The following is a 22,553-nucleotide window of genomic DNA, read 5'->3' on the forward strand; positions in this document are numbered from 1 at the left end:
TGTTCCTGAGTTCAAAATCTCATTTGGATAAAGTATTTTCTACTTTTTGTTTTGATAGATTAGAGTCATGTCTGGAGAGGCTCTATGTCACTGGAGGTATCTCCTTTGATCTCTTAGAGAAGAACTTGATAATATTTACTAGCTTTTGTAATCTTCTGACTATGAAAACTGGGGTGGAATATTTATCTCATACTCAATGCAAATCATAGAATGCACCAAATGCAATAAGGGACAAACCATTTCTTTCTTGTGTTTCAAAAAATATGATAGCTCATAGATATCAAGATCTTTATATTTCATACATGTGAAAGATATCCATCTTAAAGAAAGAAAGAAAAGAAAGGTTTGGATAAAGTGTGTGATGTCATTGCTGGTCCTAAGTTGTGTGTGATCAGGACAAGTGACCAAGCATATTTCTGAGCAAACAGTTGACAGAGAATATGACTCCTTCATTTGTGACACAGTGTTATGGTGACCAACAATGAACAAGTACATGAAAACACTTTGAAATCTTTATATTATAGAGCATATACAGTGTGAGGTATTATGACTGCTATATACATTATAATTGAAAAACCATTCTTGTATGCTTCAAGTCAACCAGAAATACGAATTCAACTTCGCACAAAAGTATGCAGGGGTAAATGGATAGGGTTCAACTAGGCATCATCAGTTTTCTTCAGTAAGGAGCAGGATAGGGATAGCGACAAGCTTTGGTTCTATACTCCCCCTAATGTTGTTGGAGAATGTTGTGCTAGAATAGAAGATATGGAACTACCGTGCTCTCTGCGTATTGGATTCTACTCTTCCACTCTTATTCAATAACATTATGTGCATCATAAATTTTCTAAAGACAATACCGATTAGGGTTTATTTTGGTTAGGAAACAAACACAATTTTTTTTTCTTACTGTTACAAATGTGGTGGCCTACATTCCTTCACTGAATAATTAAAATTTAAAATTAATGTTGTATCACCACTTCACACCTATTAGGATTGCTATTATTAAAAAAAAGAAAGAAAGAAACTGACAAGTTTTGGTGAAGATAAGATTGGAGAAAATGAAAACTTAGTGCTCTGCTAGTGGGATGTCAAATGGTGTAGCTGCTATGGAAAAGAGTGTGGTGGTTTCTCAAAAAATTAAAAATAGAATTACTATATTATCCAGCAATTTCATTTCCGGTAATAGACCCAAAAGAATAGAAAGCAAAGGCTCAAACAGATATTTGTACATGCTTGCTCAAAACAGCATTGTTCACAATAGCCAAAAAGTAGAAGCAACCCAAGTAAGTGTTCATTGATGGATGAATGGATAAACAACCTGTAGTGTCTACATTCAATGGAATACTATTCAACCTTAAAAAGGAAACAACTTCTGACACATGCTAAAATATAGATGAATCCTGAAAACATGGAATAAGACAGTCACAGAAGGACAAATACTGTATGGTTCTACTCATATGGGGTATCTAGAATAGTCAAATTCATAAGACACAAAGTGGAATGGGGGTTGTCTGCGGCTGAGAGGAGGGGTAAATGGGGGAGTCATTGTTTAACATACACAGAGTTTTGCTTTGCAAGATGAAAATTTTCTGGAGCTGGCTGGTGTGATGGTTGCACAACAGTGTGAATGCACTTACTGCTACTGAAGTATACACTTAAAAATGGCTAAAGAAGGGGCGCCTGGACGCCTCGGTTGGTTAAGTGTCTGACTTTGGCTCAGGTCATGATCTCACGGTTCCTGAGTTTAAGTCCTGCATGGAGCTCTCCACTCCCAGCACAGGCCCGCTTCAGATCCTCTGTGTCCTTCTCTCTCTGCCCCTCTGCTGCTCATGATCTCTCTCTCAAAAATAAGTACTTTTTTAAAAAGTGGCTTAAGTAGTAAATTTTGTGCTATGTATATTTTATAACAATTAAAAAATTAATGTTGCATCAACTCAAGGGATTCTAACATAAAGAATAAATTGTGATATGAGTCAAGGTTATGGACAATATTCATCTTATTAATTTGGTATTAAGGAAGAGAGAATGCTAATGGAGACAGGATGATAATCTTTTGAAATCATACAATGGGTAAAGCTAAAAATTATAGTTTTGATATATCTTAAAGAATCTCATGGATTGAGGCCAGGACCTGGATTTTTTAATGCATTATTAGATAAAAAGAACAATCTGTATAAATAATCTTTGTTCTATTTCCATGTCTCTAATGTGTATGGATCAGATCATTTATCTGGAGAGAAGGAGATATGTTATGGTCATTTCCTGCCTTATTTACTGTACTATACCATACTCTCACAAATATATTATATGTTGGATAATCCCAAGATAGGTGAAATGAGCATGTCCCAGACGAGATGGTCCATAGCACGTACTCATGCTAGCCTATATGCAGAACTTCTTCAGCTGAAGGTTGACTTTTAGAGATGGAGATTTCTAAAGTTTGATGGGATCCTCATTCACTCAGACATTACGATTAAAAGCCACAAGTCTCCATGTGAACAGTGGTTCTCCCTTAGTCACTGAAATGGGATCTGAATCTTTGTCCCTAGACCCTTATTTGCATCAACTAATTGATAAAGTAGGATCTTAGCTCTGAGTCTGAAGACAAGAATAAGGACTGGGGAAGAAATAAGTGGATTGGATTTCATTACGATGTGCAAAAGTAACAGACACTCTCCCTACCATCTCCCTTCACTCCTTCTTATCCCATTTGCCTTAAGTTACTGAAAATAATAACAAAAAGATATTAAGGGGGGGCTGGGTGGTTCAGTCAATTAAGCATCCAACATTTGATTTTGGCTCAGGTCAGAATCTCATAGTTTGTGAGATTGAGCCCCGCCTCGGGTTCCACACTTACAGCTCGGAGCCTGCTTGGGATTCTCTCTCTCCCTGTCTCTCTGCCCCTCTCCCATTCTCTCTCTCTCTCTCTCTCTCTCTCTCTCTCTCTCTCTCTCTCTCAAAATAAATAAACTTTAAAAAAGATGTTAAGAGATTTCACAAAGGGAGAGAAATTATTACCTGAACTGGACAAATAGATTTCCTTCATCATACAGATTCTCCAGCCTTTTTTGGAAGTGGTGTATTCTCAAATGAAGCCACATCTACTGGCAAGCCAGGAAAAGGATTGTGAATAAATGTGACTGCCAGAAAGTGAGGAATTTTTTGTAGTTTTGTGAACAGTGTTGCTGCCTAAGCTAAAGCAAAGGTGTGGGAATCTACAAAAATACTATTGGACACTTGAAAAGTACCTCGGGGAGCTTGCTATCCTGAATATTTCAGTATTTATCCTGAGATGTCTCTATTAGAATCTACACCTTTATGTTTTTGTTGAGTATTTTGTTGTGTGGAAAGAACAGAATGGGTGAAATATCTACAAATATAGCACTGGAAAGTTTAATTGCACAATTTCTTGAGAAGCTTTAGGTTCTTTTTCTTTCAAATTACATCACAGAGAAAAGTAATTCCCAACCCAGAAACCCCACATAACCATACCAGAGACACTTCACTAGGTCAATGCACTTTATTATTTCTACTGAGCTAGAGAGGTACGTGAAGACAACATAGGAGCACACTCCAGATAACCATTTCCTGTCCCTCTTGGAGCCAGCCACCCTTTCCCTTCAGGCATTCACCCTCCAAACACATCCAAAACGTGCTAAATGACATGACCTGTTTGAAGCCACATCTCAGAGCACCGTCTGTGAACTTAGCCCACATTGTTTGCATGGTGTCAGGAGAAGAAGGGAAGAAGGTGGATGATTAAAATTGATAGGATCAACGTTACCGTTCTCAATTTTGAACTGTAAGGATCCATATGGCGAGCGATGTGTCCTACTCTTGACTTCTTAGAGAATACTCTTTTAGAAGGGTCACTGGAAGTAACCGTGGAAGACATGTTTCTCCTTGATAGTATCATTTATCTCCATAATATCATTTATGTAAGCAGGGATAACTTCTTGAATATCATTTTGCCATCGACAAATCATAAGGACCTGTCCCTGCCTGTAAGAAGATTCATAGACACAGTCTGTCATTACCACTCCTTCGATTAAATTACAGTACACTCCTTTTATTGATTGCCTGCTCCTGTGACATCTCTTCACCCCATTCTTACAAGACACAAACAGGTTGTTACAGATGTCTTGCAGTTCCTCAAATGATATCTGGAGGAAGAAATGTTCTTTTACACAACGGAATCTGTTGTGGACATTTTTCGTCTTTATTTCATCAGTGCAGTAGTTGGAATCAGTTAAGGGTCTTCCCGGATCAATAATGGTGCGCCTTTTGAAAACATCCTTAGGGGTTGGTAGGGTAGGTCCTGTGCTGCGCATTTCCTCCAAATAATCTTCAAATTGCTCTATCTCTTCTGCTGACAACGGAACATATTTGTGCAAGATTTTCAACTGCAGTGGCTGCAGTAGCAGGAGCAGCAGGAGCAGCAGAGTGAGGGGCCGCAGGGTGATCAGAGTCCACATGCTTTCCAGGGGGGACTACGAAAGATAAGGGGATGTGAGCCATTTCCATACTGTGCCCACTTCTATTCCTGTGCTGGGCAACATTCCTTTCTGCCACTTACCGCCGTTCTGAGCTCGAAGACTTTGGGCAGTATTCAAATTGACAATTCAGAATATATTTAACCATTTCTGAAGTATGGACTAAAAAGTAACCTTCCTAGGCCTGTACTCAGTCGGGAAGACTGTCGATATGAAAGGAAAAGGTGAAGGAAGGAGGGAGAGAAAAGGAGAGAGAGCGGTGAGCAAACAAGGAAGGATGAGGAAGAGAGAAAAGGAGAGATGGAGGGCAGGAGGGAAGGAGAGAGAAGGTCAAGACAGCAGTGGGGAGAGGGGAGAGAGAGAGAGACAGACAGACAGATAGACAGACAGGCAGAGAAGAGGCTCCCACCATCTGGAACAAATGCATCTGTTCTCTTCTTAGGAGTTGTGAACTCACACCGTAGAGAGCTGTAAGTGATCCTCCCTCCCCTCCGCCTGCTGCTTTGAGGAAAATTCTTCATCTTATGACTTCTCCTCTTGCTCATCTCAGACCATAGACGCCCTGGGAGAAGGGATCAAGCAAGGTACATGGGGTCGGGTGAACACCATCTGCTTTTCTTTGTGAATATGCTTTCAGCACGACCTCCTTGCCTGGAGCTGCTCGGTCCATTTTGTAGCCTCTTCTGCCTCCTGTTACCACTCAGAATGGCTCTGCCACCAAGGGGCATCACTTACCTTGTGGGGGTGTTTTTTTATCCTATTTTTTTCTTCTCTTAGATAGACTTCATGGTTTCTGCTGTGATCAGGTTTCGCATCCCTAAACTCTCTCCACCCTGTGAGCCTGTCTGCAGAGTTACGGTAACCTCATCAGGAGATATTTCAGTCCTTACTTTCCTCGATGTCAGTGCATCCACCTGTCTATTCACCCCACAGCAGGCTGCACCAAAATCCCCCAGTACTTTATTTATTTATTTATTTATTTATTTATTTATTTATTTATTTTAAGTTTATTTATTTTTGAGAGAGAGAGTGTGAACAGGGGAGGGGCAGAGAGAAAGGGAGAGTGAGAGAATCCCAAGCAGGCTCCTCACTGTCAGTGCAGAGCCTGATGCAGGGCTCGAATTCACAAACCCTGAGATCAAGACTGGAGCTGAAATCACGACTTGGATGCTTAACCAAGTGACGCATCCAGGCACCCCAATACCCCCCAGTACTTTAAATACACGTGAGCAAGTGTCTCTGCAGCACAAATGCATAAAACTGAGATGAGTTACATTATTTAAAAAATTCTTCTACCTTAAAAGAAATGAAAATGTTTAATTTGGTACATACTAATGAAGCACATTATTACTAATCTTTGTGGTTGTTATGTTAAATAATTATTTTAAAACTTTCCTTGCAAGAGTCTGAACAGTAGTAACATGTGTTACAGGAATTGTGCCCAACAGCTAGATACCAGGGGACAGACTACCCTTTAGTACAAAGTGTCATCTCTCACAGAGAACTCCTGGGCCTATCTATCATTTTCCATTTCTACTCCAAATCTGGCTGTTAATCAATTCTCCAAGGAGACTTCCCAGACAAAGGCAAGTGCTTTAGGTACACTGGAGAACAGGCTTCCAGGCCTACCTGTGCCTGGAGTCTCTTGACCTTGTTCAGTCCTTGTGGTGACTATGCTTCAGAGAATGGATGCCTCAGGGCTGGGCTGCAGAGATCCTGATATTAGGGGAATTGGCCTCCCCTTAGAGCACAGGAGCTTGGAGTAGAAAGGGAGAAAAACAGCTGTGAGCAGCTGAAATAAATACATAAGTAATATGCAAAATAATATTAATTTGTACATAAATAAATATATATACAAATAATAAATAATAATGGCTAACACAACAAGCAATGATGTACAAAGCACTATCTATACATTACCATCTTCATCATCCAAACAGCCTTATGATGTTTTCTAGTATTGTTTTTGTCTTCATTGTAATCAGCATTTCTTTGTGAAAGGAGGTTGCTTAAAATCTTACACTGGGCCTGGCAAAACCCTGGTTCATGCTCAGGTCACAAGTCTGTCTGACATCTACGATTCGATTCTTCACTGCTATTTTGTGGCCCTTATCAGTCTAGTTTCCCTTCCTGAGGCCAACCTGTGCTTCCTTCTCTAGGCTGTCTTTGTAACTCTGTCAGAAGAAACTAACAGAAACACAGAGATCACAAAAGTGGCAAGAACCAGGGGCGCCTGAGTGGCTCCGTCGGTGGAGCGTCTGACTCTTGTTCTCAGGTCTTCATCTCAGGGTCGTGAGTTCAAGCTCCACATTGGGCTCTGTGATGGGTGTGGAGCCTACTAAAAAAAAAAAATAAGTGGGGAGGACTAGAATTGTGTTTGAACCACTGGAGTGCTGTAAGAAATTGGCCCACGTGCTGGCCCACGTGCCATGAAGCCTAGCTGAGCTGCTGCAGGAGAGTTTCCTGGGTTTTCTTACTCCACTGTGGCCTTGGCATAAGAGAAGTCTTCCCTTAAGGCAACCTGAGTGATTCTCCAATACTCATAACCCAGAGACTCTGAGCTACGTGGAGATGGAAACAGGTTGGATCTAACCTTTGTATATGTGAGTAGAAAAAGTCAGAGAATGGAGGAGTTAGAGACAGGCAGATGTTGGGGGTGCCTGAGTGGCTCAGTTGGTTAAGCATCTTACTTCAGCTCAGTTCATGATCTCAAGGTTTGTGAGTTCAAACCTGTCATCTGGCTCTTTGCTGTCAGTGCAGAGCCCGCTTCAGATCCTCTGTCTCTCTCTCTCTCTGCCCCTCCTACTTGCTCTCTCTCTCAAAAATAAATAAACATTTTTTTTAAAAAGGCAGATGTGGGGGGCACATATGAGAAAGTAGAGAGAACAGGAGGATTGAAGGCAGGAGAGCAGAGAATGGGACTGGAAAGAAAAACTGGCCTGCAGTGGTGACGTGAGACTGGGCAGTCTTGGTGTGGCCATAAGCATGAACCCTTCCTCCCACCCCTGCTTCTACACTCTTATCAGACTCCCCTGGGGAGTCTCTTCAGGAGAGTGAGACCATTGTGAAAGTCCAGGGAGCTCAGCACACATTCCCATAAATGAGAACCTGGAGTGTCTGTGGCATCTTGGGCTGCAGAAAACGGAACAGCAGGTGCATGGAGAGCAGAGTTCAGGCTCCTGCTGAGGACATGCCTCAGGGCCTGCCCAGGATACCTCCTTGACTTTTGTACCCTAAACTTCTTAATTTTTTTATTTATGAATTCAGATTGTAGTTTCATACTTGTCAAAATCCTTTCTGACCCCAAAGTATATGCATTTTTGCTTCTATTCTAATGTATTACTTTTATGGATTTTTGAAAAATGTTAAGTCTTTTACCCATCTGAAATTTATTTTGAAGTATAGTGAGAGGTGGGTTTTGTTTTCACATGATTTTTCCATAATCCCGGTACCAATGATTTGGGGTCCCTCATCACTAATTTAAAAGTTAGCTTATATATTAAACAATTCTATTTCTGAACTATCTGTTGTGTTTTGATGATGGTTTTATCTATTCACTTGCCAGTGATATGCTTTTACTTATTTTAATTTTATAAAATATTTTAATATCTAATAAAGCAACTCACATTCATTCTTCTACTTGTTCAAAAGTTAGTACTGAGACAGAACAGAAAGTAGATTAGTGGTTGCTTTGGGGCACAGGGTAGGAATGGGAATTCGCAGTAAATGGGCAAGACAGATAGACAGACAGAGACAGAAACAGAGAACAGAGAACAGACGGATTGAAACATGCTCATGCAATGCTTCTTAAGTTTTTGCCTGGCAACCTCACACAGCAGAACCACCTGGACGCCCTGTAGATTGCAGATTCCTGGGTTTTCCTCAAACCTCGTTAATCAGAACCTCTGTGAATTGGCCCATATATCTGCACTATAAACAAGTTCACAAGGTGAGTCTTAGCCCACTAAAGTTTGAGAAGCACTGCCTTTGTATACATAAAAATGTAATTTATGACATAGAAAACATCCCAAAATAGTGGGGGAAGTTTTAGGCCTTTTCAGTAAATGTTTTTGGGAAAAAATTGAGATGAATTGCTTTCACTGTTTGGCTATAGTGAATAATGCTTCTTTGAACATGGGTGTGCACATATCTGATTGAGTCCCACTTTTCCTCTCCGCTTTTAAACGTGCTTGGGAGGGTTAGGGTAACTTATAGGTGTATAGGCAGGGAAGGGCCTGAGAGGGGTTGTCTATCCTGGGCCTTTTCTATTATGCAGGTCTTGAGTCCCTGGTCACAATTAAAAAAAATAAAATACAAGAGTAAGATGGGTCAAAGTCTCCCCAGGGAGACAAATACATATTTCAGAGAGATTATTAGGTTGTATTTTAAAAGTAAATCATTTTTAAAATGCAAGACTTTTAACAGACCTTACAATAAGGCATCAAAGGATTATGATTGTGTAATAGTTATATAGCTCAATCACAAAAGGAAAAATTAAAATTGTATCTTACAAATTGGTAACAATTACAATACCTCATAAACTCAATGCTGCTGAGTGAGATAAGGTGGGCAATCACTCATTTGTGATCACAATGAAAAAGTTGGCAAATATAATAAAAAGCTTTGAAAAGCTGATAATATCCCCCCACTTTTAATAGCTAAGATTCTAAGCAGCAATAGTTTATATAGAAATATGGACAGTAAGCTTTACTTAATAAAGACAAAAATTTGAAATTTGAAAACATAAATATCCAAAAATTTGAGGAAAGGTTAAATTGAGTCTGATATGTTCATAAATATGGTAAAAACAATAATAACCACTGTAGTAAAAGCTAATATTTGAGATAGTATTCTGTAGTCAGAGAATTATATATTATAGAATAGATTGTTTTCCAGAATTTACAAATAAATTAACCAATGAAAATTTAAAAATATGAAATATATTTAATATTATAGTAGTAGGATTATCTGGTCACAAGTGATAGAAGTACCAAACAAATTAACTTAAACACAAGAGGAACTATATTGACTCACAGAAAACAAGTCCAAGAGGCACAGCAGGATGAAGAAATTAAATCTTTCACTGCACTCTTATTTTCTCTCTCTTCCACCACTGTTTTCTATGCTAACTTCATTCTCATGCAGGGTCTCTCAATGTAATTGCAGAGAAAATCATTGTTACCTTTATAGCCTATATTTAAGGTCACAGTAGGAAGTGTCATCCTCTCCCACTTTCATCCAATATAGAAAATAACTTTACCGATTGGCCTTGTTTCTGTCACATGCGTAAATCCAGGATTGTGAGGTCTTCTGATTGGTCAACCTGTAACACATGTCCTCCTCAGGGAAGTAAAGGCAAAACCACACCATTAAAATTCCAGCAGAATTCCAGTTGCTGACCGAAGGAAGGGTTGTTACCTACAAAACAAGAAAGGGATGGAGACCAGTGGCAAATGTCCATTACAAATGGCTGGGCAAAAAATAAAACATTGAACTGCATCTACAACATGATCCCAATTAATGGAAATATAGATTATGTGGTGGGGGCGGAGGAACCAAAACAAAACCTCAATAAACTGTTATTTCTGAATGGTTGATTTCTTATTGTTGTCTTTAAAGCTATCTATTTTTCAAATTTAAAATAAATTAGTTCTAAGAAATGTCACTTACGAAATGGATTTTTAAGATCTGGTTTTGGACGTGTTCTTAAATATGAAGTGCCAATTTCTCAGACTGCCACATTTGGTATCAGTTAACTTCCACTTTTGCTCAGTAGCAGGAAGAGTCAGTTCCTAAGTTTGAGTGGTTAAGCAAAGATAAAAACTCAGTCTTTAGAGTTAGACTTACCTTTATGAGTAAATCCCAGAGTACCTCTTCGTTGAATTCCATAAGAAAAATCTAGGTTTTAGCTAACCTCAAATTTAGACTCTGCTTAAACATTTTGAGGCAATATTTATGCTTCTGACCTTTACACCCCTAGCCAAACTGAGAATGGTGTCAGGTTGAGAAAATCTAGAGAAAAATGTGATTTTTGTAGGTCCTAAGAGGATCCGTGACTTCCCTGAAATGCACATCTTTTGTTCAAGACATTTACTAGGGTCCAGGCCCTAGTAAAGACCTGAATATTTGCGCTCACAGAGGGAGAATACAGAAAGGAACTGACTTTTCCTGATGCAAAAGTGGAAGTTAACTGATATCAAATGTGACAGTTTGAGATACTGGCACTTCATATTTAAGAACATGTGTCCAAAACCAGATCTTAATAGACGTACACAAAATAATAGTTACTCAATAATTGAAAATCAATCTTCACAGCACAAATATAGAGTAATTTTGACATCTTATATTGCAAAAATGGAGTCAAGCCAGCTCCGGGATGACAAAAATCTCTTCATATTTGCAGTTTCCTGCAAGTTTATATTTATGTATGCCTTAATTCGCTTTTTTATTGTATGATTCTATATAAAAATTTTTTTTTGAGATTTGTTACATTGATATCTGCTATTTTTTTTTCTGTAATGTCAGTGTGAGCTTAGCAGGTACAGACTAAGATATCGTCACTGATATGGCTTGATCTCATAATTTGGTCCTTCTCAGTGATCAGAAATAACAGGAAAATAGAAGCATAGAATATATTAGGATAGAATATTTCATAGATTTTGCCAGGGAAAAGGAAAATAAAGCCCAGTGAGACAGTGGGTTCTATATCAAGAAAAAATAGGGGAACCTGTCTGGCTCAGTCAGTGGAGCATGTGACTCTTGACCTTGGGGTTATGGGTTTGAGCCCTGCATTGGGTGTAGAGATTATAAGAAAGAAAGAAAGAAAGAAAGAAAGAAAGAAAGAAAGAAAGAAAGAAAGAAAGAAAGAAAGAAAGAAAGAATAACAGATTTCAGTGTTCACACCCACCCACCCATACACACACAAACACATTCTTCCATGTATGATGGACTAGAGGTCAAAGTAATATTTTTAAAACAACATTAAGGATATTATAATGATACAAGTATATACAGTAGAATATTTTTCACAATTTTGGAGCTAGTGAAGGATGTCTTTCTTAAACCAAACAAGAGCACAGCCACTAAGAAAATTATTGAATTACTGAAAAACTTGATTACATATGCATAGACTGAATTACATACCTGTATACATGAGTACAAAGAAAATCTGACCCCAAAACAAATAACATGACAATGATCTCTAATAGAAGACACCAAAAAAATGAACTTCAAAAACCAGCAACAGCTTGGGAAAAAAAATGTTTTGGGGGTGCCTGGGTGGCTCTGGTTAAGTGTCCAACTTCAGCTCAGGTCATGATCTCACGGTTAGTTACTGGGTTCCAGCCCCGTGTTGGGCTCTGTGCTGACAGCTCAGAGCCTGGAGCTGCTTCAGATTCTGTGTCTCCATCTCTCTCTTTGCTCATCCACTGCTAGTGCTCTGTCTCTCTCTCTGCCTCTCAAAAATAGATAAAAAATGTTCAAAAAAAATTTTTAAGTGCTTTGAAAATGTGATCAGTGTGAAAGTGCTTCTCAAACTCAGGTGTAATAAAAGTATGAATTTCTTTTCTCAATCCATTGTATCTGCACCAAAACCCTAGCTCTTAAGGGTGGCAGCACAATTTACCTCTGTTACAAAACAGAAAGTTACAGTTTTGTACGTGAGTGTTGATCATCATAGTTTCATAGTTTCTCTTTCTGTTATCATCATAGTTTCTCTTTCTGTTATCAATTGTCTTAATATGAAACATAGGGTTGTTTTTTCCTCCCCTTTTAAACAACTAACATTTTTGAAACTTAACACAAAAGCCATTGACATCCCTTTGAGCTACCAAAGAATTTGGTAAAGAATTTCTTGTGCTGTAAAGAATTTCTCTCTTTCCCAATATTCTACAGCAGTAAAAGCAAAATGCTCATCTATGCCTTCACAAAGTATTCTTATTTCCTATGAGATCTTCATCAAACTCCTATATTTCTTAGCTTTTGCATCATTAACTCATTATGAGTGCAACTCTGCCATGATAGATCTACCTTCTCACTAGAAAAGCAAGGAGAGGTGGTTTATCTCCAAAATTTTTAAGGAGCCTGTTTAGACAAACACACTTTAAACTTGTTTTGTTTTTTTTTTAAGATTTTATTTTCAAGCAATCTCCACACCCAACGTGGGGCCCAAACCTACAAACCTGAGATTAAGAGTTGCAGGATCCACCGACTGAGCCAGCCAGGCTCCCCTAGACTTGGTTTTATTTATTTATTTATTTTAATTTTAATTTTTTTAAATGTTTATTTATTTTTGATAGAGACAGAGCACACGTGTTGGAGGGGCAGAGAGAGATGGAAATGGAAACCGAAGCAGGCTCCAGGCTCTGAGCTGTCAGCGCAGAGCCCAACGCAGGACTAGAACTCACCAGCCGTGAGATCATGACCTGAGCTGAAGTCAGATGGTTAACTGACTGAGCGACCCAGGCACCGCTAATTTTTGTGTTTTTTTTTTAACATATAGGTTTTTAAATTTTTTTTTTAATTTATTAACTTAGAGAGAGAGACAGAGAGAGTGAGAGGGAGAGGAGCAGAGAGAGAGGGAAAGAATCCCAAACCAACTCCACGCTGTCAGCACAGAGTCCAACATGGGGCTTGAACTCGTGAACCATGAGATCATGACCTGAGCTAAAACCAAGAATCAGACACTTAACTGACTGAGCCACCCAGACACCCCCAGATTTGGTTTTAAAATGAAAGCATACATAAGGATGAATATAATCTTCTAGTCAAGATGGAATAACACGGACCTGATTTACCCTCCCACCTGAAACAATTTTTAAAACTGATAAAATGCTGGAAAAATTAGTTTCAAGACACTAACATGAGACAACCAAACACACTGATCTTTGAGATACAGGAAACTAACAAGGTGAGTCCTACAATTTGCCTGGCTTACTGCCTGGAGAGAGATTTCAGGCACAAGTGAAGGGTTGGCAAACAGGAAGAGCCTGAAAACTACAGGAGATGAGGAGGAGGAATTGAGGAAACAAGGAGGCCAAGAAACTTGAGACCACAGGACACAGTACTAGAAAGGAAAGAACTGCCTTGAACAGAAATGTGGAGATCTGCACAGGGTTCCTTTCAAGTATGCAGCAGAGTACTGTTTATCATGAGTGTGGGAGAAAACCACCTGAGGCTGGGGAAAGAATTATCTAAAAGGATCAGAGAAGATAGTGCCTAACCCCATAACCAGGCTGGAAAAAGTCAAGATGCATGGGATATTAGGTAGAGTACTCAGGAAGGTCTTGCCTCAGTAATGGGCAATAATTAGCCTTAGGCTGCAACTGCTCTGTACCCGTCTAACAAATCAAAAGGATCGAGTGGTTCCGAATAGCTTATGTGCATCCCAGAAAATAGTTCAAGAAAATTTATAGGAATGCAAAAATATCCTTACCTGGTAAACCAACAAGGTAAAATTCACAACATCTGGCATCCAATCAAAAATAGCTAAGCCTGGGGGCACCTGGGTGACCCAGTAGGTTAGGCGTCCGACTCCTGGTTTCTGCTCAGGTCATGATCTCACAGTTCATGGGATTGAGCCCTGAGTCAGGCTCCATGCTGATGGAATAGAGCCTGTTTGGGATTCTCTCTCTCCCTCTCTCTCTCTGCCCCTTTCCCACTCACACACACTGTCTATCTCTCAAAATAAATAAATAAAAACTTTTAGAAAATTACTAAAAAAGGAAGCAGATAAACAAAAACCATACTGAGGAGAATAATCATTCAATTGCATTTGGCCATAAGAAGGCATAGAATAAAGACATTAAAACTGTTATTATAAGGGGTGGCTCAGTTAGTTAAGCATCTGAGTCTTGATTTTGGCTCAGGTCATGACCTGATGGTTCACAGGTTTGAGCCCCTGTGTTGGGCTCTGTGCTGACAGCTCAGAGCCTGGAGTCTGCTTTGGATTCTGTGTCTCCCACTTTTTGCCCCTCCCCTCCTCATGCTCTCTCAAAAAATAAATAAACATTAAAAAATTTTTTTAATTATTATTATAACTGGATTTCTTCTGTGCAAAAAATTAAGTAGATTCATAGACAATAGAAAAAAACAAATCAAACTTTGAAACTTTTAAAGATAAAAACTAAAATGTGTGAGATGAAAAATACACTGGATGAGATTAATGGCAGATTAGATACTGTAGAACAAAGATTAGTGAATCTGAAGGTTATAGAAATGATCCAAATGAAACATCAAACAAGAAAACAAAACAAAGAGTGAAAAGAGCATCAGCAAGCTGTAGAATGAATTCAAGTGACTTCAGATGAGTAATTAGAGTCTCTGAAAAGGAGAAGCAGGGGGATAGAAAAAAAATTAGAAGCAGTAATAGCCAAACACTTTCAAAAGTTGATGGAAAGTATCAATTCACAAATCAAAAAAAGCTCAATGAACTCCAAGCACAAAACGTGAAGAAAACCATACCAAGGCACATCATAACCAAATTGGGAAGAAAACAACCCTGACCTAGTCATGAAAAGAAAACCTTAGAAGCAGCCTCAGAAAAATGGCATGCTAGGATTGGAGAAGCAAAGAGAGGGGTGATGTTAGATTTCTTTTCTGAAATAATGTAAGTAAGAAGAGAGCAGGAAAATATTAAAGTACTCAAAGTAAGAAAGTTGTCAAGGTAGAAATTCTATACCTGGTAAAGATATCTTTAAAAAACGAAGGCAAAATAAAAGCATTCTTAGATTGCAGAGCTTACAAAAAGTCATCACCAGCAAACAGGGAAGGTAAACTGGCAAAGAGAAAATTATACCAATTGGAAATGTGAATCTCCACAAAGGAATGAAGAACATTGTAAATGGTAATTAATTAAATGGGCAAATACATATGATTTTTTTGTTATTTTTTAATATTTATTTATTTATTTATTTATTTATTTATTTTTTAATGAAATTTATTGACAAATTGGTTTCCATACAACACCCAGTGCTCATCCCAAAAGGTGCCCTCCTCTATACCCATCACCCACCCTCTCCTCCCTCCCACCCCCCATCAACCCTCAGTTTGTTCTCAGTTTTTAAGAGTCTCTTATGCGTTGGCTCTCTCCCATTCTAACCTCTTTTTTTTTTTTCCTTCCCCTCCCCCATGGGTTCCTGTTAAGTTTCTCAGGATCCACATAAAAGTGAAACCATATGGTATCTGTCTTTCTCTGTATGGCTTATTTCACTTAGCATCACACTCTCCAGTTCCATCCACGTTGCTACAAAAGGCCAATATTTATTTATTTTTGAATGAAGAACATTATAAATGGTAATTAAATGGGCAAATACATATGATTTTTTTGTTATTATTTTTTAATGTTTATTTATTTTTGAGAGAGAGAGATAAAGTGTGAGTGGGGGAAGGGCAGAGAGAGAGGGAGACACAGAATTCGGAAGCAGGCTCCAGGCTCTGAGCTGTTAGCACAGAGCTCGACGTGGGGTTTGAACTCACGAACTATGAGATCATGACCTGAGCCTAAGTCAGACGCTCAACGGACTGAGCCACCCAGGTGCCCTGCTTTTTTTTTTTTTTAATTTAAATTTATTTAAAATAAAACAGACTAACCAAAACTAGTAGCAATGTATAATGGGATTTATACCATATTCCAAAGTAAAATGCATGAAAATAGCATAGAATCTGAGAGGAATCCAAGTATACTAGCATAAGGTTTTTATACTGAGTGAAGTAGTACAGTATCAGTTGAAAGTAAGCTATAAGTTATAGATATATACTGTATATCCTAATGAAACCACTGAATTAAAACAAAGATCTGTAGTTAAAAAGTCAACAAAGGAGATAAAGGTGGAATCATAAAAAAATTCATAAATCAAGTGAAGGCCCCAAAATCAGAAAAAGGGAAGAAAAAATGGAAGGGACAAATAGAACTAATAGCAGGAGTTAGACTCCAACTAACTGTATCAATAATCTCATTAAATGTAAATGGTCTTAGCATACCAATTAAAAGCTAATGATAGACTGGGATTTTAAAAAACAAAACAAGATTCATTATATACTGTCTACAAGAAATACACTTTATATGAAGACACATAAAGAAGGTAACAATAAAGGATGTAGAAACATGTATCATGCTAGTGTTCATCAAAAGAAAGCTGGAGTGCTATAGTAATATCAGATAAAGCAGATTTCAAAACAAAGAATATTACCAAGGCTAATGAGGGTCATTTCCAAATATGAGGTTCGATTAATCAACAGGACGTAACAATCCTAAATTTTTATGCCCCTAAAAATTGGTCTTCAAATTACAAGATGCAAATACAGAAAGAACTATAAGGAGAAGTGAAATCCATATATTACAGTTTGAGCTTCCATATCCATTTCTTAATAGCTGATAGGTCAAGTAGGCAGGAAATCAGCAAGAATATTGAGGACTTGAACCAAATTAACAACCAATTTACCCCCAGTTACATTTATAGAACATTCCATACAACAAAAGCAAATACATATTTTTTCAAGCTCCTGCAGAACACTTACCAGGATACACCAAATTTTCTGCCGTGAAACAAGTCTTAATAACCTCAAAAGGATCCAAGTTAAACAAAATATATTCTCTGACATTGGAAGGAAATTATAAATGAATAAGAGAAAGACCTCTCAAAAATCTCAAAATATACGGAAGCTAAACAAACCGATTCTAAATAATCCATGGGACAAACAAAAAATCAAAATGGAAATTAGAAAATATTTTGATCTGACTACTGTTGAAAAGAATCACATAGCATAGCAAAATTTGTGGGATGCTGTTAAAGCAGTATTGAAGAGAAAACTGATAAACACTACACATCCATACTAGATGCAATGCATATATATATGCATTATAATATATATGAATGCACATATATGCATTATAATATATATATGAATGTACATATATACACATTACAATATATATGAATGCACATATATGTGCATTATAATATATATGCATTGTAATATATATGAATCCATATATATGCATTGTATACAAATGCACACATATATGCATTATAATATATATACAAATGTACATATATATGCATTATAATATATATATGAATGCATATATATTTGCATTATATATACACACACACACACACATATATATATATATACATATATATATATATATATATATATATATATATAAAGGACTTGCATCCAGAATATGCAACAATGAAAATGCAAATAATCCAATAAAAAAAATAGGAAAATGTTTTAACAGGCACTTCAGAAAAGAAGATATATGGATGGCAAACAAATAAGCACATGAAAAAGTTGTTCAATATCCTTAATGTTCAAGGAAATGCTACTTAAAACCACAATGAGATACCACCAGACATCTACTAGAATGGTTACAATGAAATTGGGGCGCCTGGGTGGCGCAGTCGGTTAAGCGTCCGACTTCAGCCAGGTCACGATCTCGCGGTCCGGGAGTTCGAGCCCCGCATCAGGCTCTGGGCTGATGGCTCGGAGCCTGGAACCTGTTTCCGATTCTGTGTCTCCCTCTCTCTCTGCCCCTCCCCCGTTCATGCTCTGTCTCTCTCTGTCCCAAAAATAAAATTAAAAAAATTAAAAAACGTTGAGAAAAAAAAAAAAGAAAATGACTGACTTTACCAAGTGTCAGTAAGAATGTTGGTGAACTGGATTTCTCCTAATAGTGCTGGTGACAATATAAAATGATACAAACAAATTTGGAAACAGCTCAGTAGGTTTTTAGAAAGGTAAATACACATCCACCATTTGAGCCAGCCATTCCCCTAGTAGGTTTTACTCCAGAGAAAAAGAAATGTATGGTCACACAAAGACTTTTACATGAACGTTCACAGCAGCTTTATTTGCAATCACCAAAAACTAGAACCAACTCAAATTTCTACCATTAGGTAAATGGATAAATGAATTGTAGTATATCCATTTAATGAAATGCCACCCAGCAAGAAAAAGGAATGAGCTATTGATACACACAACAGCATAGATGAATCTCAAAATAATTAAATTGAGTTAAAGAAGCCAAACAAAAGATAGTACATAGTGTATGATTCCGTTTCTATAAAACTCTAGAAAATGGAAATTAATCTGTAGTGAAAAGAAAGCAGATCAGTAGTTGCTTGGGGATTGGGGGTAGGGAAGGTGAGAAGAAGGAATAACTAAAGGGCATGAAATTTGGTAAATGTTGGATATGATTTAATGGGCATAGACATATGTCAAAACTTACGAAATTAGACAATTCAAATATGTGCAGTTTATCATATGTCAATTACATCTCAATAAAACTGTGTTAAAAAGTTAAAATGTGGGGCACCTGGGTGGCTCAGTCGGTTAAGCATCCGACTTTGGCTCATGTCATGATCTCCCGGTTTGTGGGTTTGGCCCCGCATGGGGCTCTGTGCTGACAGCTCAGAGCCTGGAGTCTGCTTCAAATTCTGTGTCTCCCTCTCTCTCTGCCCCTCCCCTTCTCACGCTCTGTCCCTCTCTCTCTCTCTCTCTCAAAAATAAAAACATTAAAAAATTTTAAAAAATAAAAAGTTAAAATGTGAAGAAATATAACAAGTCTTAGTGGCGATTGGCTTACCACTTGCCACACCCGTAGAATTCCGTCGCCAGGGAGAAAAAAAACAAAGTCTTGGGCAGAGGCTGCAGTGTTGGAACAAGGATCACCGCATGAAGATGAGAACTATAGTCTGAGGAATCTGGGGACTGATGAAAGAAAAAGATACGACCACAGTGTGGCAGTAGCACACAAGCTTTATCTGGGTGCCGCTTGGCAAGTGGGTGTGTGGGTGAGGTCCCTCGCAGCAGGAGACCACCCAGAGACCACCATCACCATGTGGTGGTGGTGAGGCACCATCCTTAAGGCCAGGGCAGGGAAGCCGGCTGGGGCGGGGGGGGGGGGGGCAAGAAAACTCCCAGGGGAGAGGGAATTAAGAGGGGGGCTTATGTGTCTAAAAGATGGCGCTCTGCAGAATGAAGGGGAGTCTTTGAGCTCCAAAGGGCAGCAGCAGCTTGTGCGTTGTTGTTGTTGTTGCTGCTGTGGTTTTATAGCTAGAGGGCTTATTTTACCCTGTGGCTTGCAGATGTTGGGTGTAGTTTTATTGGTATGCAAAGCATACATGCTCTAAAAGGCAAAAAATATGCTTACCAAGGTGACATTTAAGACAACCAGATGGGTAAAAATTTGAATTTGACACTGGTGACCTTTTAAGCCTATGAATCCCACTTGCTATAAAGAAGTAAACATAGGGCCTATATACAGTGGCTATGTTTGGTTCATTTATATAATAAGAATCCTCCTGAGAGTGCACAAGAAAAAAAAATCCACACGCCACCTCTGAACTTAGAATCCAGCCAACTCACATCTCCTCATTTGGGGGCTGTATGAATACTGGGTCACTACTTTCTTCCAGTTGCAGGAAATAAACCATCCCCAAAGATAATTCTCCTTTCTATCCACTTTCACTCTTGGCCATACTTTCTTCATGGGGCCTAACACTCAAATTAATCTCTGGGAGACTAGCACACTCTTCATTACTATTCACTGCTGTTACCTGGCCTGAAATACAAAAGATGTTAATAACCCACAAGGTTTATTTACAAAAACTTGCCTTTTTTGGTAATGGAAAAGAGAAAAGTGATTATATTGGTTTTGTCTCATAGAGAAGGACCAAAAAAAATAAATAAATAAACAAATAAGTGTCTTAATAAATTATCCTGCCATGTCTGTAGTATATAAAGAAAATTACTTCCTATTTGTTTAAAAGAAAAAAAGCAGCCACCCAACAGAAAATAAGTAGAGTGTTTGTAAATGGCCAGATGTCATCTGAAAAGAATCCCAACTTAAGTAGACATGAACAGATTTATATTTTTAGCAGAAAATTGTGTTTGCACACTAGAGAACAGCTAGGCAGGCACAAGGGTGTGCCAGAAGAAATCAGATAGGCAATTATTGGGAATATCTTAAACAAAAACTGGGCAGAACAGAGGCACCTGCGTGGCTCAGTCGGTTAAGCACCCAACTCTCGATATTGGCTCAGGTCATGATCTCATAGTCGTGAGATCGAGCCCTGTTGTCAGCACAGAGCCTGCTTGGGATTCTCTCTCTCCCTCTCTCTCTACCCCTCCTCTGCATGCACACATGCTCTCTCTCTCAAAATAAGTAAAGAAAATCTAAAAAATATTGGGCAGAACAAAATGGAGGTAAAAATCACAGGACTTGCTATTAGGATGGATGAAGGAGATCAGGAAAATGTGTCAACAATAAATTCCTTGGGTTTTTCCTTAGCAGTTTTATTGAAGTATAGTTCACATAACATAAAAGTCACTCCCTTAAAATGCACGATTCTGTGATTTTTAGTAAACTTAGAGGTGTGCCATTGTCTCATAATCCACTCTCAGGACATTCCCATCACCCTCAAAGATCCCTCGTGTGCACCTCCATCACTCCCCATTCTCCCGCCAGTCCTAGACAACTATTCATCTATTTTGTGTCTTGTGATGGTTTGGCTTCATGATTTTTTTGACTTTGTGATGATGTGAAAGCAATACATATTCAGTAGAAACTACTTTGAATTTTGAATTTGGACCTTTTCCTGGTCTGCCTAGCGATATGCGATATACTCTTGTGATGCTGGGCATTCTGTACCCATCCAAGCATGCTGTTTTCACTTTCAGTACAGTATTCAATAAATTTCATGAGATATTCAACATTTTCTTATAAAATAGGCTTTGTGTTAGATGACTTTCCCAACTGCAAGCTCATGTAAGTGCTCTGCAATTGTCCTGCTTCAGTCAAATTGCCTTCATCTGATGTAGTCAAATCTCCGCAGGTTCCTCTTACAGGGGCACTTACAACTGTACTCAGGAGCAACCCAGATAATCCACATCTCAAGATCCTTAACTTAATCACATCTGCAAAGTCTCTTTTGCTATATAAAGTAACACTCACCAGTTCTAGGGATTAGGACCTGGACATCTTTGGGAACCATTATTCAGCAACCACAATCTTGTAGGTAAAAAACATACAAATTATTTATTCTAATACTCCTCTGTCTATAACAATCTTTCCACCTACTTGTACTTATGTGCTACTTCCCATTTCTAGTACTTTTTTTTCTCCTATCCAAATCTTAGCTATTTGAATGGATCATCCATCAAGTTCAAAATTTTAGTTCTTTTACAGGTCCCTGCACTAATCACCCTAGACAAAAGAGATATGTCTCGCTCTTAAGATGTTATTCTACTGTCCTGTATTCAATACCTTGTGCAGTAAGGGTACATTTATTTATGCTTTTTCCCCCACAACAGCTGGTATGGACAGCCTTACATATGGAAATTTCTCAATTGCTTGCCTATAAATATCTTCTGCTCATTAACTGCTCTAATTACTCTGCCCCCGTAATGGACCACGTCACTGTAATCTCACCACATTTCTCTCCCCAAGGTCCAAATGCCTATTCAACCAGTCTGGGCCTACATAGACATGCCTTTAAACTTTTATAGTTTATGGACAGGTGACTGCCTGACATGAGAAATAAAACTACAAAAAAAAATTATGGACAGATTGTTGAAGTGTGATAAAAACAAATTTACATCAATATAATTTGCCACACACTGAGCGATGTTCACAACCCTAACCGTATTGTCTGGCAGTTAGGCACAAAAATATGTTGTTTATTAAAATGATTACAATGAGTTTTATAAATATAGTTGAGAAATTCCAGTGTTTTCTAAAGGAAGACAAAGGGGAATTTAGTAGACTGGGAGGTTGCTAGAAGACTAGCTGAGGCACCCACTAAAAAGGCTCGATGTGTACCCAGGGTGAGTTCATCAATTCACGCTGTTCTTGTCCTTTTCCACCTGGGCAACTCAGAGCCACGTGCTCCATGAGCCCCAGATTCACAGGGGCTGGAACCATGACAGATTGAATAGTGGCCTAAGTCTTATGGGTGACTTGATTCCAGAACCCTTGTCACTCTACACCTGATGGGTGAGTATGAATGCAGGACACACGGAGAACACATAAAGTCAAGTGGGGCAAAGCCT

General features: G+C 38.4%; 1 protein-coding gene across 3 annotated transcripts in view; it reads right to left on the reverse strand.

The window, feature by feature from the left end:
- Positions 1–22,553, reverse strand: part of RNASE9 (ribonuclease A family member 9 (inactive)) — a 73,423-nt gene that overhangs the window by 47,370 nt on the left and 3,500 nt on the right. Inside the window, exons 2-4 of one of the 3 annotated variants that reach the window (XM_043554200.1) lie at positions 9,757–9,914; positions 6,126–6,252; positions 3,509–4,493 (exon numbers count right to left, since the gene is read on the reverse strand). In XM_043554200.1, the coding sequence (XP_043410135.1) occupies positions 3,873–4,478 (606 nt within the window). In that variant the 5' untranslated portion in view covers positions 4,479–4,493; positions 6,126–6,252; positions 9,757–9,914 and the 3' untranslated portion in view covers positions 3,509–3,872. Of the gene's footprint in view, positions 1–3,508; positions 4,494–6,125; positions 6,289–9,756; positions 9,915–22,553 lie in introns of those variants that run through there. The other 2 variants (XM_043554199.1, XR_006293042.1) reach the window with 2 other exon arrangements.

Source organism: Prionailurus bengalensis, chromosome B3 (assembly GCF_016509475.1).
Source record: "Prionailurus bengalensis isolate Pbe53 chromosome B3, Fcat_Pben_1.1_paternal_pri, whole genome shotgun sequence".
In the NCBI taxonomy this organism is placed as follows: domain Eukaryota; kingdom Metazoa; phylum Chordata; class Mammalia; order Carnivora; family Felidae; genus Prionailurus; species Prionailurus bengalensis.